This window comes from Psammomys obesus, unplaced genomic scaffold (assembly GCF_907164565.1).
Source record: "Psammomys obesus unplaced genomic scaffold, mPsaObe1.curated_primary_1811, whole genome shotgun sequence".
In the NCBI taxonomy this organism is placed as follows: domain Eukaryota; kingdom Metazoa; phylum Chordata; class Mammalia; order Rodentia; family Muridae; genus Psammomys; species Psammomys obesus.
In genome coordinates, this window is record NW_026591949.1 from 15,310 (window position 1) to 34,285 (window position 18,976).

At 38.4% G+C, this 18,976-nt stretch overlaps 1 protein-coding gene across 1 annotated transcript; it reads right to left on the reverse strand.

Moving 5' to 3' along the window:
• Nucleotides 1-2,146: 2,146 nt before the first annotated feature.
• On the reverse strand, nucleotides 2,147-18,260 carry LOC129680739 (contactin-associated protein-like 4). Its single transcript, XM_055612479.1, has 4 exons — nucleotides 18,257-18,260; nucleotides 9,491-9,709; nucleotides 9,116-9,187; nucleotides 2,147-4,400 (listed from the first exon to the last, which is right to left on the reverse strand). Exons 1-4 carry the CDS (start codon nucleotides 18,258-18,260, stop codon nucleotides 4,207-4,209), a joined length of 489 nt encoding a protein of 162 aa, XP_055468454.1. The 3' UTR covers nucleotides 2,147-4,206.
• Nucleotides 18,261-18,976: the final 716 nt, after the last annotated feature.

An 18,976-nucleotide genomic window follows, 5' to 3' on the forward strand; every position in this document is an offset into this window, starting at 1 on the left:
AAACACTTGGCTTCTAGATGTTCTACTTCCCTGCTTCCACACTGTCATCCAGACTTTTAAAAAAAGTAGAGAACAGGCAGGACACATCAAAGTCATCTGACGGAGCCATCAAGGCATTGACACATGGATTTCAAGGTCAATCTTTAACTGAGCAGGTTTTAGTTTAGAGTGCCTCTAATTCATCTTTCTAACAAGAAGTAGACATCTGATGATTCAATAGGTCAGATATAACTCATACCACAGATTTCACAAAGTCTATATAGAGTGCTCAAGGACTGCCTACAAGCATAAGGACTTGAATTCACTTTCCAGAAGTGCTGGATGCGGAGGTGAACACTTGTAATTTCAGCCCTGGGAGACAGAAATGAGAGGATGCCTGCATTGCCCTGGCATCCTCTACCCTTCCTGTTCAACTCCAACGCCCATGAGAGACCCTGTCTCAAAGGATGTGGACAACCTTCTTGACGCCAACTGAGGTAGTTCTCTGACCTTCACATACATTCACACACGTGAACATTTACATACACGAACACGTGCATACAAAAATAAGAGTTCCAATTTTAATTGACTATCTTAGAATCAGGGACAGTTAACAGTTTCACTAGAAACACAAATTTATCAAGGATAATTGTTTGTCAATAGCAGCTGATGTTCATTGAAAATAGATGGTGGATAAGATCTAGACCTATAGTCATTCTAGACAAGACAGTAGACAGTTTCAAGTCAGCTTCAGGTTAGCTGCTGAAGTACCAGATCCCAGAAACACTAAGATCAACTCTGTAGAAAACAGAGAATTTAGTCACAGCTTAACGGCATACACACTGCTACTGTCCTCCTGGGAACATCTCTTCGCATATTGTGTCTTGGACTTTTTATCTGTGAAACTGAGCTGTCCCCATTTAAACAGAGCTTGTGCTCCTCTAATCCCATGAGAAATGCTGTTATTCCAAAAGAAAAAAACACCCAATGAACAATCCGTTCAAATGACTGCCTTCCCTGTGGGTACTGCCTGGTTGTCTTTTGTTTCGTCCTGTGTTTTTAATTGACATATTAAGGATATAATAAACACAGATTTGAAAGCAACACTTGGAAATGAGTTTTAAAACCACGCTATGTTCTACAGTGGAAAAGGGATATGTTCATGGCATTCCCTACATATTGAAATGTTGTTTCTCATTAATGACCTTGAAGAAGCTCTTTAATGCCACCATTACTCTAGTCTGTAAACACAGTGGTGAAACTTGGAACTTTTAGTACATTTAGCGGGATTGTTTGTTGTTATTTTGGGCTTGGGGGAGGATGTAGTTTGCTTTTGGTGCCTTGTTTTGGTTTGGTTTTTGAGACAAAGCATCACAATAGTTTACTGTGACCTTGAAATTGCATCAGTCCTTCTGCCTCTGCATCCAAGGGTTATGATTAATAGTGTGCTGCCACGCCAGTTTTTTGAAGGGGTTTTGAAATCAGAGAGGGGTATACCATATTCTCTATGCAATGTCTTTGCATTTACACAGTGTACATTTACCAAGATCTCTGGAGAAAAGGAAAAGATAATGAAAAAGACATCACCCAACTGAAGTGTACAGAAACCTTTTCCATGGACAACAGCCAACCAGGCTGTTGTACTCAAGGAAGACTGCAGAGATCCTAAAAATTGAATTGTTACAATTAATAATCATCTTCCTAACTTACAATTTTTGTCCCTTTTCACAGAAGAAAAATAAGGCCAGAACAATGGCTTAGCAGGTACAAGTTCCTGTTTCTAAACCTAAAAAACCCAAGTTTGATTTCCAGATCCTAAATGATAGAAGAAAAGAACCAACTCTCATGATTTTCCTTTAAAATCTACATATTACACCCACAAAAAAATATGCACACACACAGATACATACATCTATAATCACATACATACACTCACACATTCACATAAGAGTAAGTGTAGTTAAAAGTTTTAAAGAAAAAAAATTACTTGATAGTTCACAAGAATCATAGAAATCTGTTCACCACACATATTCATACATACATCAGAAAATAAGGCATATACATATATACACACACATTTTTGCTGTCTTAAGAAAAAGAAATCCCACATAATTCCCTAATTTAAAACTTTTATACAAGATCTCAAAGTATATTCTGCATTTCATTTCAAAAATGCATTTTATTAAGGAAAGAGAAAGAAATTCATTACAAACCAGGAAATCCAAACCATGGCATATAAGGTACCAATGCAATCTGATGCCATCTTATTGCATTCTCTTGCAGTGCAGACCCCAGAGGGCATTGCCACTTCACCATCCATAAAACTGACTACATTTCAGCTACTGGTAAGGCGGACACTGCTAGTAAATTAAAAGCATACCTTTAAAAGATTCAGAGCCGAGATAATGGTTGTACACTTTACTCAAATGATATAAATTCTGTGTTAAATGCTTCTCTTGTCACCACGCATGTCTGTCTGTCTGTCTTCTCTCTCTATCTCTTTCTCTCTCTCCATGTGTACATATGCACACACATATAGATGCTGTTTACCATTATAGGTCCTTCATCAATTCACATTCCTTAAGATTTAGACAAGTATTTACAAAAATATTAACATGGAGCTTGTGCTTTGGGAAATGACAAGCAGATTTTTTTCCAAGAAGAGTCCACAAGGAAAATAAGATGCTAATGATGTTGAATTCATATACTTCCAAGTTTTATACAAAAATCTAAGGAATTGAATTTTTTTTTTTTTACTTTGGAGGCACCTGAAGGTATGAACATGGACTGCAGAGTGCTTTCATTATTTAATTGGCTTATGGATTTCAGAGATAATTCCATGCAATTATCTTGTTTACTTGGCCCTACAGTTCATTGTTGTTACAGTTTTATAAAGTTAGGAATGATGCTTCTACCTCCCATTGTATACACAGGCTCTAACCACCATGAACTAGTGAGTATGTCAGACTGATTCCGGTTCATTTTTGCGGTCATAATCATCCTACATGACAGATCACTAGAATGACCTCTTGAGCTTGAGTCTGAAAAGAACGTAAACATCTATTACCTTATCTATTGGTTGAAAAGCAGGGGGCGTGTTACAACTCAGATTACAAGGTACATATATTGGGCGTTAGTGCACAGCAAAATTCATGCCAGTGGCATAACTGTGTATTAGAATGAGGGGTGGGGCTCTACCCTTGATGTTATCTCCTTCTTCTCAAACATACAAGAAGATAGTCCTTGGAACATCCTCATGGGAGATCAAAGAAAATTTGGCAATTACCTTTAGAAAAACATAAATCTAAGAAACTACTGCCCTTAGGTTTGGGGGATAGTCTCTTAAGTCTATTTGAGGTAATAGAGTTGCAATTAAATATATATATATAGCTGTGTTAGGAATTGTTTTGTGACTAGTTTAATGGAAAACATTGTACACACTTTGGAAAATTACAGTTGCTCAGGGTCTTCGCCAGTTTTCATCAAACACTGATAAGAAACTCTCTGTAGAGGCGTGACATCACATACTGACAACCACTGTGCTTTCTGAGTCTTTTTATATAGGAATTGCATGTTCAGAGTTAAAAGTCAGACACTCAAAACAAAATGCTTTAAAAAGTATCAGAAAAGAGTCTAATAGAAAAAGAGCAATACAAACAAGCCAAAGACAAGAAAACATTTTTTTCAGACTATAGATGTATTGAATGTAATACAGAGAAAGGCAAAGGGGCTTAATGTATAGACTTTTGGCCACTGAAGATGCGAACACCAGCCAAACAGTATCTCAGAAGCATTTCCAGGCTCATGAACAACACCATGTGAAAGACGAAAGCAAACAGGACATATGGTCTCAAGTAAAGCAAGGCCATTATAGTCCAATTTTGAGTTCTTACCTCTAACAAAACTTATGTTTTACAGAGTGAAGATAAGGGCTACAGTTTCCACATTTAAAAACCATAGTTGTGAAGCAAGTTAAACTTGGCTTTGATCATGTGCAGAAGTTGGAAGGGGACACCAATAGCTAGCTCCTTTCTTAAATAGAATGATGGCTTGGAGGAGCACATCACTGGAGGAGGCTGCTTGGAGCCATCCTGAGCCTGGACATGGCAAGATGGCTGTGCTGCAGATCCATCGCCTGTATGGTCAGGGTTAGAGCAGTTCTTGTCCACTGAGAGCCCCTGGCTATTAAAATGAACTCATTCTTGCAAGTTAGAGAATTGCTGCCAATCAAAAGAAGTACTCCTTTGGATTTTCACCAACTGCATTCTGGATATGAAGCTCACTTTTCAAAACAGCCTCAGCACTGTCTACATTCTCTGACCTTTTTGCCTCATTTCTTTTGTATAACCTTTTCTGTTGATAAATGCGAACAGCTATGGCAGAGACGCAAAGCAAGATAAAGATCACAACAGCTATCAGACCTAGAGAAGAGAAGAAAAAAGAGATACCCAGTCAAAACTTTGGTCAGAATAGACACTGTGTCAACTTTATTGCTTAATTAGTCCAGGGAATATTATTTTCCAACGAAGTCTACTCTTGACAAGATATAAATTAGAAACAGACAAACAAAAAACAAACTTCTCACCTTTCTTATTTAAGCAGTATTATAATAGATTAAGTTTATTTAGGGATTTCATCAACTTTGTGGGGTCCCTTCCATTTATCCTGAATGTGCATTATGTTGGATCTGCTTCATGTATTCCTTTCATCAGGAAACATTACTTACATATTTTTATGACCAAGTGTTGTTTCATAATAAAACATAAAGACATCTTAATTATTTTTGAAATTATAGCTAAGCATAATGCAATAAAAGGATTATGTTTTGTGATTAACTATATACCAATGTCAATGGAGTTGATTTTCAATCAACTGTTGAAGGGGAGTGTGTTATGTATACAAATAGTGCTAATAAAATGTGGATATCAGTATGTAATCATGTTAAAAATTCTTTCTGTATGAGGCATATTGGGTTTTGGAACTTTGGGTTCTAGGTAAATGTCTGAAGGATTACAAGTCTTAGTTGTACCAACGGGTATCAATTCTAGAGTGACAAGAGATTCTTGATGTGGAATGTGAACCCTAGATAGTCTTCAGGACACACTAGGATGGGGATCCATAGGGCACAATTAAGTATTCTATCACAGTTCTAAGGTGCCTTTTCATGGTGTTAAATTTTTCACCAATGGTATATGATGAAGGTAGGAAAAATCCAGTGGTTAACACAAATAAAAACCAGCATACCAAAATGTAGTAATAGCCATTGAATTTATGGAGTGGAACACATTGCACTGTTGGGCAAAAGCCAAGCTCATTTAAGGGTGTCCTCAATGAAACAGTAAAAACCATTTATTTTATTAAGTTTCGACCCCTGACTACAAGTCTTCCTGATGGGCTGTGTAAGATTTACTAAGCAGAGTCTTAATAGCCAAATGATAATATTGCTGATGATAAGACAATTTTTTTGCCGATGTAAGACTTACCCGAGAAAGTTAGTAATGAAACTAATATGCATTTGGTAATTTTTACCCGTGTATGGCTACTTAATCACATCAATAACCAATTTTAATCAGGGTATTCATGTGTTGTTATATATTTTGTCTCTCATCCCTGTAAAACAATTAATTGAGTTGCTATAGTTAGTTCAATCATCTTATTATAAAATTTCTAGCTCAAAGAAAAGGATTCTGACTAATTACAATGTGAAAATGATATAATATGTTAAAGAAAGTGTTACTGCAGTTATAAAATGGATGGCACCCTCACATTGGTCTAGAAGAGACATCCAGACGTACTGCATCAGAGATAGTCTCTGACTTTTTCTGTAAGTATGTGATTCATCTCTTTCAATTTGGGGCAGGTTTAATGTTTTTTTGTGGTGAAGGAAAGTACTTTGAAATCACTAGGTACCTGTCTCTCAAACAAGCAATTTAATATATTCATAATAAATAAAATAAACAACTATGTTTTATGTTGTTGTACCCAAAGCACCATGAGAGTGTATTCTCAGGAGAAGCATATACAGGTTTTTTTTTTCCTTTCTGAATTTGCATCCTCACAGTCTGTCCAGAAACACTCCATGTCTGTATCATCGTGTTAAAATATTTCACTAACTGTATCCTCTTCTTTCATACTCCTCACTTTGTTTATAAACAAAGAGGATGGTTACCTACAGCTGAGAACACAAGAGGATTATCTACTCTGGAAAATGTCTGAATGCATCAACTGTGGTTACACACTGGGTTTGATTTATGACTGGCACAACAGGATAAAATTCTACCTCCATACTACCAGGCAAAGCACCACAGTGAAGGACCCTATGCTGTGAATGAGCAGACAAATTGCATATGTTTGGCATGAGACCTTTGGAGCTTACATGGCTATTCCCAGCTGTTCTGATACCAAAACTTGGTCCCCAGAGATCAAAGCCAGATGGCACACTGGTTTCAGGGACCTGGTGAGCCTTGAGGAACAAACCTGCCTTGTGCTTTCTCTCTCTGTGTCTCTGTGTCTCTCTGCCCTGTGTATGTGAGCTAGACAAGAAGAGCACTGACTGTGACAATGTGTCTGACGAGGAATCCTACTTTAAAATGTTGAGCTCATTACACATCTTGGAACTTTAAGGAGGGTTTTACTGTCAACCGTGTTTTTCTTAGATTATTCTGATAACTAGCTAAATTCAAGATTAAACTAATCACTCAAAAAAAGTTTGTTTTGTTTGTCAGGAAATTAAATGAGAATTGTATTTTATGTATCTTTAACTTACAGATATTTAATTTAAGGGGATAGCAGAAACATCAGTAAGAGAAACTGTGGTCATTATTATTTACTATTTAAAAAAGGGGTCTAGCTGCTGGAGAGAGTTCACATATAGATGACAGACAGCACAAGACACCAAACTATTCACACACAGACACTCTTTGTCTGTCCCCCGCTAACACATGCCTACACACGATTACAGACAAAATTAAATGCAGAAAAATTAAAAGGCATGGTGGATACGCGACTTTAATCTCAGCACTCCAAAGGCAGAGGCAGGTGGAACTCTGTGAGTCTGAAGCCAGCTTGGTCTAAAAAGAGAGTTCCAGGACAGCCAGGACTGTTACACAGTGAAACGCTGTCTTCAAACAAAGAAACAAACAAACCAAAAAACAAAATAAAGAAAAAAAATCTTTAAAAGACAGGGGGCTAGAAAGATGTCCCAGTAGTTAAGAGCATGTTCTATTCTTACAGAGGACTGAAGTTCACTTTTAAGCTCTTGTATTTGCCTGTACTGAGCTTCCAGGGTTCCAATGCCCTCTTCTGACCTCTGTCTTAGTTAGATTTCTACTCTTGTGATAAAACACCATTACCAAATGCAAAATGGAGAGAAATGGTTTATTTCAATCTTACAAGCTCAAATTACATCAATGAGGGAAGTCAGGGCAGGAATTCAAGGCAGGAACTTGGAGGCAGGAGCTGGTGGTGCAGAGGCCATGGAGGAGCGCTGTTTATCAGCTCCTCCTGGCTTGCTCAGCCTGTCTTTTATGTAACTCAGGACCACCTGCCAATGGGTGGCAGTGTGTCCCCTGAAATGGACCCACCTGCCTCAATCAGCCAAGATAATGCACGACTGATTTACCTACAGACGAATCTTATGAAGGCATTTTCTTACTTAAGATTTCCTCTTCCTAAATATGGCTCGGTTTGTGTGAAATTGAGAACAAAACCAACCAACACTGGCAACTTCACGGTACACACACACACACACACACACACACACACACACACACACAGACAGACACAAACTTAAAAATAAAATTAAAATGTTTAAAACACATTAGTAAATGGATTGAGTGTGATGTCCACATAAAACCTTCTTAAGTATGTGAATAATCACATTATCTGGATAGAAGGCTAAATAGTTATTTATTTTATGCATCCATATGATATTCAGAGTGCACAGAAATGTTAAAGCACTTAACATTTCGGTGCTCTGATTAATAGCCTCTGATGAGTGTTAATCAGGAAGAAAAAAAAGCTTTAGTTCTGTGTTTGGTTTTCAATAACATATACCTCCAAAAAGATGCTGTCACATTAAAGATATTTTTAAAATATTTTGTGTGAATTCCACAACTTTAAATTACTATGAACCACTTTCAACCTATTAGCCTAGGACTTAATAAGAACTGAAAGTATAAAATTCCTTTGTAGGAACATCCGAATGACGAACTACCTACTTTAATAAGCATTAATAAAACACAAAACACACTTCTAGTGTTAATCTCAAGGTTTTTCTTCCTTCATGTGAGCCCCTGAAGAAACAATGATATGCCTAAGAAAATAAACACATGCTGTAGTCCCTATGGCTTGCAGATGGCCATCTTTAAGCTAAATACTGTTCATGTTCACAGCGCTTAGCAACTGATCTTAGAGTATAGTACTTTAGTGAGATTATCCATATTTAGATGGAAAATTTCCAAGGAAGCCTTGAATTCAGGAAGAGCCTATGAGAGCATCCCAGTAAAGAGTGTAAAACAGCTTTTTCTTGAAGCTCTTTCAGCCTGGAAAGATGTGCACATTTATCAACATTCCATCCTGGGAGGGAGACTAGCCAAGAGGACCCGCCCCTTCCTGGGAGCTTTTGGTAGTGCTGAGAGCAGGGGAGTTTCTTTCTTCAGTGGTGTAGCTGAAGTTGCCATGCCCTCTCACCAATACTTGGGCAAGTAATCTAATTAAACTCAAGGATAGTGGTTCACACAGAACAAACAGCATGAAAATAGGATTAGGACTTGCCGCAAAGTAGAGGGGTTCAGTGGGAATGAACTGGGGTGTGGAAGAGAGTGAAATAGAGAATAAATATGATTAAAATACATTATATTCATGTATGAAATAACAAAGAATAAAAAGTAAAAAAAAAAAAACCCAGCAAGATTCATTGTACGGCAATTAAAATATGTGAACCCTTCCCCTACATTCTCGGAATTGAACAGAAGACCTCATGCTTATTGGTCAAGAGTGCTACCACTGAGCTATAATCCCATGGGGGGGGGGGAAACATAGATTCTGTGTAGACTGTTTTCTGAGGTGTATAGTCAACATTACTCATAAGAAGAATAAGACCCCACGAAAAAGTTCATTCATGCTTCCCAGGTACCTCCAATTACTGCAGAGTCACTTTTGATAGTATGAGTGAGAGGTTCTCTGTCATCCATCGTTCCAGAGTGATCTACAGTTAGAGCAAGTAAAAGGACAGAGGGATACATGAAGCAATGGGAAGAAATCCTGAAGAATTCAACAGTTTTAAACCAGAACAGAATCACAGGGATGAACATGGGATCCCTGTAGTTCCCAATTTTAACAAGCTCAACTGCAAATGAATAAGAAATCACGGAGAGATTTGAAGAGATCTGAAGACTCAACGAAAGCCATCCCCAGAAGCCATCTTGAAAACCACAACCAAGTTAGGAAGATTTCCAAACACCCTGGTCAAGTCAGTTTGCAACCGAGGAGGGAGAGAGCCTTCAGTTACCTGCAAAGGAATGTGTCCTTTCCCGTGATGTAGCATCGGTGCCAGCAGGGGCGACACAGCTGGACTCAGTCACATGCCCAATCACAGTGACAGGGGCTGGGTGCCCAGGGTGCAGAGCAGCCTTCAGAGGTGCGACATGGCTGAACTGCACTGCGGACAGGCAGCCTGTGTAGCCATGGGCTGCAGCCAGAGCCGTCTCCTGGTCAACGTCACTGTGCTCTACAAAGACACAGGACAACGCAGTTAAGAGTGGCAAACATGAGGGACAGAGGTGCAGGCGTGCAGTAACTTGCCTCTGTGAAGACATGCCCTACTGCTAACTCTTCCTTCTGTCTTTATTGAGTAAAGTGGGTTTGTTACATCTTCCTGTGAGTAGTGTTGAGACTTCAGGGTTAATGAAGACATTCTGCAAGCATGGCTCATTAAGAACACTGTCCTCTCTACGGATGATTAAAACAGCTGTAAGAATGGATAAGGCTATGAACTAATGAGGGGTCACAAGATTTCGTGGGTTTTTTCTTCTTTCTTTGAGACAGAGTCTCATGTAGTCCAGGCTGTGCTCAACCTCTGTATGTTATCAAGGATGACCTTGGACTTCTGAATCTCCTGCCTCTACCTCTCAAGGGCTGGGGTTATAGGAGTGTACCACCAAGCCTAACTTTTTGCATTAATGAGGATCAAACCTAGGACTTTGTGCATGTGAGGTAACTATCCTTCCAACAGCTACATCTTAGCCATTAGCGTTTTAGGATAGATCAAAGTATATTTATTGTGTTCAGTCAATACCAAGATGTGTCCTAGGCTTAGAGTTTAGTTCTGCTCAGCTTTCCACACTCAAGCCAAGAAAATAACAGAAGCTAGAGGGAAAATTGGCCTCTGACGCTCCCCTGTCAATTGCCCAACCTAAGAAGGTCCTCCAGCTAAAAGCTTTCTGATGCCTCATGATTCCATGCAAACATTCCAAGAGACTACTACCAGCATGTTGTAGAAGCCAAACTCCACTGTATTAGAGTGTCTCCTTACTCATGCCCAGCACTGGGAGCTTCTTATCTCATTGCTTCCTGTCACAGTGACAGCATTTTATAGAGATATAGGTGTGTGATCACCGTTAGTATTAATTGCTCCTCCCACGCTAATAGGTCTGTTGTGAGTAAGAGATTAGTTCAAATGCCAAAATATTAATTCATAACTTAATACCTAAGAATATAACACAGATATCAGTTGTTTTATAAGAATTAAATGGAAACGAAGGGAAGTTATTATAAAACGTTTTGTTTGTTTGTTTGTTTCAGTGTGGTGTGATTTGGTTTGCTTTAATTTTTGAGGCAAGGTCTTCTATAGAGCAGGCCAGCTTCAAACTCACTATTCAGCCACGGGTGGCTTCAAACTCCTGCTACTCCAGGCCCAGTTTCCCAAGTACTAGGATCACAGACATGCATCACACCCAGTTTTCAATGTAGCGTTTTAAATTGCAAAGATCGCCATGCTATGATGTGTTCGTCCATATAACAGGGCCATAAACTGCACCATCAACTTCCTTACAAATGTGTATGTAAAAACTTGCAGTTTTCTTTCGAGAATATAATAGGCAAAAGACGTGCATATTTATAGAGTGCATCTGTGTGTTAAGAGATTTTAGTATTACTATTTAAATTTCATGGTAGCCACAGGAAAACCTTATTGCTGCCACACAGATTTAACAGTTGGGCTCAGAATTGCTATTAACACGTTGTCTGTGGCTACAATGTTGGGGACAGTATATTCTGGACCCCAGACCTATTGGACCCCCAAATCAAAACCTCCTTTTGCTCACAAATCACTTTATGGTTCAGCCTTTTCTTAACTGTACTCATATCTCTGGCAATGTCTTTTGTTGTTGTTGCTTTGAGGGATATCTGAGCTCAAGCATTATTTCTTTGAGTAACTCTCAGCATCTCAATTCTAAGCCTGTCATTTCTGGTAATAGCTAAGTTTCTGAAGAACATTTTCTTTTGGCTCCATTTTCATTCCTATTTTCTATCTAATGATAAGAAATAACATTGATGAAAGGGTTTCCTATTATGAGACTTATTCTCTATAAAAAGAATCCTGGAGATTAGGGACATGGCATCGCTTTTTGGTTATGGCCTTTAATCATTTCCAGAAGAGTTCATCATCTCATTCTTAATTAGCCATACTTAAAAATCCTCTGTTCATTAACCTGAGAGACCTTAGCAGCAGCGGTGGAAAGGCTCAACAAATCTAACTCTCTGAATAAGGATGGAATCCAGCTACTCCACTGGCACTGCTCTTGCGGCGACAGTCTCAGATGGCAGGCATCTGGGCCCAAATATTCTGCCTCGGGAGGCTGTGACCTGATTCCCTGGCTCTCCTCCTGAAGTATGGGTAACACTGAGTATTTATCGCTACGTGGCTCACACAGGAGGTCATGAGCTTATATATGTAGATACATATACACATCGCTGACCCTTCTGATGGTTTGTCAACTCGACACAACTTAAGAGTCATCTGTGAAGAGAGTCTCAAGGAGGCATTTTCTAGATCAAGTGAACCTAGGCACTTGACCATGGAGGATTCTCTTAAGTAAGATAATTGATGTGGGGAGACACAGCCTACCGTGGCTAGCACCATTTACGAGGTGTGGGCAGTGATCTGTGTAAGAGTGGAGAGATTGTGATGATCACAGGCAGGCTGGCAACTGAGCATGTGTGCAGCTATTCTCTGCTCTTGACTGTGGACGCAATGTGCCCAGCTGGTTCGTGATCTTGCCTTGACTCCTCCATGGTTGAAATTGAACGCTGAAGGGAATCTCTTTCAGCCCTCAGCACATGATGCCGGGTTGTCTCTCCCCACCGAATCAAAACTCCTTCTGTCTCTCATGCCAGCCACCCTGACAAATGTACGGTGTGTGGATTCCACACCCAGACGTTTGAGCAAACATAAATATCCCAAATATCCTTTAAAAATGTTATCCAATGCCAAATGGTCAACCTGAAAACTTCTGTGCACCTAACATATAGACTAAGTAGATTATATTTATATACATGTATGCACACTACAGCAATTAGGAAAAGAAAGGCCATGAATTCGAAAAAGAGCTAGGATGGGTATACGGGAGAATCTGGAGGGAGTGAAGGGAAGAATGATGTGTAATTATATGGGGAGGGGGCTACAGTTGGGATACAAAGTGAATAAAGTATAATTAATAAAAATTAAAAAAATTAAAAGAAGTTTAAAAATATTATAAAAGAAAGTCATTTAAAGTATTCACTAGTGAGGAATCCCAACTTTTACACATTAGGTTCTAAAGGATGACATAATTATGTTTCAAATTATATGCATATATGTTTTTTTATATAAAAGTCATTCTTTCACTAGAAAAAAATTCTATGCTGAGTATGACACATATTTTTCTTGACAATGTTCACTAAACAACAGAATATAATGACTAATTATACAGCGTTTCCTTTATGTTAGACATACGTGTGAGCCATACACAGGCTACATATCAATGTCCTCACACTCTATAGAATCACTGGACCATCTGCAGATTTTGATGTGCACTGAATTCCAGGAAGGAGCTGCCCATGTTTAGAGGAACAACCCTAAGTTCAGACCTACAGATATTTTTAGAAAATGACACCACTTTTATTTTAGGAATGTTTTATAACTTTGATACTTTAAAAAAATGCCTTGTATGCTAATAGCAATACTCTTCATGTTTTCTGCAATGTCACATGTTGAAGAAAAGTTCTGGAGGCTTTTTAAATATTCCTAAGTTTTGAGCCAAAAAAAAAAATACAGCCAAGATTTCTTTCCCTAGTGAAAAATGGCCTCTATGAGGTACGGTCTGAAAACTTGAAGTTTACAAAGTGTAAACATTTTTTATCTGTGAAACTGCTGTACAAAATCTTACACCTCCCAAACTTAAAATGGGTGGTTAATGTATTACGGTTTATTGTTTTCAGAGCTAAGAAGGCTGAGAGAAGTCCCCGGCTGTTCAGTCACCTTTTTCACTCTAGAGGACAGACAATAAACATGGAACTATAAATTAGTGATGCTTCTACACAGGAAGGAACTGGACACTACACTGAAGGTATGCGGAATATGGGTTGGTCTGGATGGAATCGGCTGCTCTTTGGGTTCACTGTAAAGATTACTCTTTCTATGTGGCTGCTTTCCCCCTAATGTGTGGAGACGACGGCTCCACCTTCTGGCTCTATTCTTTTCAGTGTATCTGATACTCTTGTGATTCTATCTTTTGATTTCCATGAATTGTTTTTTTTTTCAACATTCTGCAGAGGAAATAGTAAATCAGTAAACTCTTTTTGAAAAAAAGAAGACTTTTTTTTTATTATTAAGTGTAGGTGTGTGCCTGCGTGTGGCTATGTGAACATAACTGCAAATGCCCAAGGAGAAGAGAGACATCATATTCCCTGGATATAGTGGTACAGGCTGTGAGCTGCCTGGTATGGATGCTGGGAACTAAAGTCAGGTCTTCTGAGAGAGCAGCAACTGCTCTTAACCACTGAGCAACCTCTCAGACCTGGAGAACAAATCCTTTCAGTACACACAGTTTTTACTCAGCTTAAGAATTTTCAGATTTCACAGGATTGTTGTTTGGACTCTGACCCTTTGATCACTCTGAGATGTCACATGTTTGGCTTGTATCTCCTCTGTATCATCTACAAATCTATTTTAATACATCATCCATTAGCCACAACTTATTTCCTTTCATTCACTTCATCTTCTTCTAGGAAATGAACTCAAGTGCCAATATGGACCATTCTTTCCAGTTACATTTTCAGTTAGTTCTTCTAGCTGCTTGTTTTGTTTTCCTTTGTTTCACTAGAATCTACTTAAATTACTCGTCCTGAGTTTTATCCATGTTGTCTGTCTCCTTAAATAGCTTAATTTATGTAGAATATCTTGTTGGTTGTTTTGTTTCTCTGTTTTCCTTGATGTTGAATCCTTTTTAGTGATTAATTGTGACTGTCAGCTTGAGTGGATTGAGAGAAGCCTGGTAGATTAGTTAAAAACAACCTTGGGTGTATCCCTGAAGACATTTTTTTGAAAGCATTAACCAAAGGGAAAAGGAAAGAGATGCCCCTGAATGTGTCAAGCATAGAGCAAAAAGCCTATTGTGGAATTTCGCTTTCCATCTGCTGGTTAGTGCTAGGTTACTTCCGGTCAAGAGCGTATGTCAGACAGAAGTCTGTCCCCTCAGCCTGTAGTGTCATATAGGAATAAGCTGTCAGAGGAAACCTCTCCTCACAAGATCAAAATAAAAATGTAACAAATATAAGCTCATTGGTAAACCAGGAAAACATGAAAACTGATGCGCTCTGCTGTTGATCTCTATGCATGTGGTCCAGGAGCCACAATAAAGCGAACATTCCTCAGGATCCATAGATCCAAACTCTCTATATGAAATTTTTCTGGGATAGCATAAAGATGCTCGACCCTGTAGACAGAGAATCTCAGAATTGCTTCCTCACTGGCATCCTCCAGACACAGCCCTCCTATTCAATTAGACAACAACTACTTGTTTCAGGACCACTGGTGGATGGCGTAGCATTAGAACTGAGCGTGGACAGAAACTTCAAGAGACTCAGCATTCTTCTTTTCAGAATTCAGTCTAGTCGTGAGACAAAATGAATAGGGTAGACTGCAGTTTCTCAAGCAACCCAGGCCTTAGAAAAACCTCAGTATCCTCTAGGTGCTCAAATAACTGCTGTAACAATGTCAATGAGCAGAACATTTTTCCATTATCTGACTCCAACCACTATCTGATGCCAACCCAGTGTGGAAGACTAGAAAAGTTAAGGCAAAGGAGAGAATTGAGAACAAACCTCTCCAGCTCTTTTTCTGGTCATAAAAACCCTCAGGTGACTCAAGACTTTGGGGCAGTCTTACCTATGAAACAATAAGCCTTGATTGTCTATGCCAACAAAGGGAATAGCTTCTGCTTGTGGGAAGAAGAAATCATTTAACAAACAGCCTACAAGAAAAATTGAGTTCCAGGAAATTAGGATTTGATGGAGTGCCTTTCTATTACAGAGAAAGGAGTGTTTCAAGGAAGATATGGCAGTTGGTGCAAGAACAATGACAAGGAGTGCTTTAGAAAATTTCTCATAGCTCTCATAACATACCCCAAATTAAAAGTCTAAGAACTCAAACGAGAATAAATGCAAGTAGTTTATAATGTCTTCCATAGAAAAAGGGGCCAGCTTCAAATAGGATTTCAATAACTTTCATATGTAAGATAAAGATAAGGAAGGATTGCCAGAAAATGGCATCATGAATCACAGGAGCAGCCAAGGCTAGAACAAGCAGATGCATTTGCTTGTGTCTATGTGTGTGTGTCTGTGTGTGTGTGTGTGTGTGTGTGTGTGTGTGTGTGTGTGAAATAAAAACAGGCATGGATGTAAAAGCAAATGGCAAAGCAGCTGCCAAAAACTATGTGAACAAAGGTACATTAACTCTCAAGGCACATGCAAACTTACTGCTCTCAGATTTAAAATCAACAAACACATCAAATCTTACAAAAGTTACTCGTAGGTAGCATTCTCAAGAGCCTTAGTTCTCCTTCCCTTCGGAAGAGCCTGCCTCACTTTAAATATCATTAGACATAGATTTACAAAATCAGTGTCTTTAAGAAATCTAATTCTGGTTGGAGAGATGGCTCAGTGGTTAACAGCACTTGTTGTTTTAGCAGAAGACTGGAGTCCCAGCACCCATGTCAGCAGACAAACAGCTGCCTGAAGCTACATCTCCAGGGGATTTGACCCTCCCCCCACCTTCTGGTCTTTGTGTACACGTGCACTAGCATGTACAAACCTACACATATAGACACAGACACAGAATGAAACTAAAATAGTATCTTTATAAAAAAAATAAAGTCCACCTGTCCAAGAAAGTTTGAATAAATCTTGTTGGTTTTGCAGGAGGCTTTACCTAACATATCTTTAAGATGAACATTTCAGCTTGCCTGACCATTCCCTGGGGAAACTGAATAGTCATTCCCGTACCACATGGCACTTGCATTTTTTTTTTTTAATAATCTGATCTAAATGTCACTGCATAAATCCAAATGTGTTTCTTGGATCTCCAGGCTCAGAAGAAATCAATGATCTTCATGGTGCAGTAAACATACTAAAATGACTGCTGAGTTGAGTGAAAAGAATCTGAAGGTTTTTAAAATCTCTTCTGACATGGAAAGAAACCTGTGAGCAGGACTCAGAACTCCAACCATCAAGCGTATCTGGGGTAGAAATGGTGAAGCCAGCACAGCCTAACAAGCACAGAGCCATGAACCAAGAGTGTTTTCTGCAACCTGCCTTTCTACCAGAATCCTGAAAGCACCAACAAATTACTGCTGCCAATTTTCTTATGTGAGTACAGATTTGACATAAAAAAAACAAACAAACAATGGCCAATTATAAACTTCATTCAGTTTTTGAATAGTGGTATTTTTTAGAGTTTTTAAAATGAGTTAAATTGTATCATTATTCAAAACAAGGGCATATTTTCCCATGAGAGGTTTTATACAACTTTAAGATTATGTAATTATCTTCATTAGTTTTTTTTTTTAATGTGGTCTAATTGTAACCCAATAAAAGCTTAATGAATTATAAAAACAATTTATACCTACATGTTTCTATGATTAATTACATCTCAGAAACATCTCTAATTATAAAACCTTCTTATAAATGTTAAACTTAGGGAATTTATTGACAAATCATTCGCTTTGAAGAAAATATTTATTTTAACTATGTATATATAGTCTGAGTGTGGGTATGTGTATATGAGCACAGTGACCATGGGAGCCAAAAGAGGGTGCTGTATCTGCCGATGTGGGTGCTGAAAACCAAACTTGAGTCCTTAGCAAGAGAAGAATGCACTCTTAACCGCTGAGACTTTTCTACATTCTCTTTGACATTGGAATTTCTGAAAGTTATAAGCAGCATGCTTCATAAAGAAATGGTATGCCTACATCTCACAAGGAAGATGAGAGAGAAAGCAGTCAATTTCTCTCCACCCCTTCTCCCCAAAGAATCCAGTTTTAGAAATGAGACTGAACTACAATACATTTTTTTTTAACTTCTATCAATGTTCACAAACCCAGCTTTCAAGTACAGTGCAAGAACAAGTAATTCTTGGTAAAAACGAGAAATCATCTTTTTAAGGCATGGACCCATCTCTGTTGCCCTATTATACTTAAATGCCATTGCCAATGCTCTAATCAAGTCTTCAGGATTCTCATCAGATTAAACTATTCAGTTTTTCCTACCTACAGCTGTGCCCTCCCTCCACCTCTGCCCTTCTGTATCCGCCCTCTACACTCTGATCCATCCCTTCCTCCTCTCTCCAGTCCATACCTGTTCTTTAATAACACCAACAATGCATTGACCTAACCCCCACCATAGCTTTGTTCGTTTGTTTGTTTATTGCCAGTATAAATCAATCAAAGCATGTTCATAATCAAATAATGCCTCTTTTTTAAAAAATAAAGAATTGTTTTTGCCTTACTGTTTTTTTTTTTTTTTTTTTTTTTTTTTTTTTTTTTTTTTTTTTATCAGGTTTCAAGATTTGGCGTCTGATGCGACATGGTTTTCGGATCAATGACATTCACTTCTGCGGTTGGGATTTTTTGAAGTGTAAGCAGAGTTCTATGTTTTATGATGCTTGACAGCCAAATGATAGCACTGAGTGAGACAGCTCACTCGGAGAAGTGTGCTTGCCTATCCCTCAGGAACCACTTACCCATGATTATAAGCTCTGACAAAAAGCCCCAATTTCCATCTTATCATTTGTTCTATAATTACAATCAGAAAATATGTTTCTTTTGGCATCATGAATATCCCTTGGGTATTGTGACATGATGCTTCTGAGCTCTATTCACATAACAGGATTAGGAAAAATGGTGTTTAGAAGTGTCTAACAACAGCCAGTTCAAAATGACATGAAAGACCCTCTGTAACTGACCACCATTTTTACAGAGGACACAGCTTGAAGTCAGGCTGCTACATTTAAAGTTGTTTTTTGTTGTTGTTGTTGTTGTTCTTTTGTTTTTGTTTTTTTTTTAATCAGTAGATCATGGAACTGATGAATTTTAAAAACTTATTTTTGGTCTTTGTAAGTCTTTCTTATTCTAACTTGCACTTCCTTTTTCAATTTAATTTGAAAATAACTAGTTATCATTTGAGTTACCACACAGCTTATTAAAAAAGAGTCAGTGTTCTTGGGTATCTAGGTCACCGCTCTCCTCACTTCTGGCTGGCAAAGTTGAAGTAAGTCTGTATAAGTTCATAAGTTGGGATTTGAAATATATGCCCAGCTGACTGTATATGTTAGATGTTTATTGAACTGCAAATTGGATGTCTATTCATCTCATTCTGGGGAACAGCTCCTACCCATGTGGGGTATGCTGTTTCACCACTCTCTTTCTTGAGGCTACAGAGCCACAAAGAACAACTATACCAC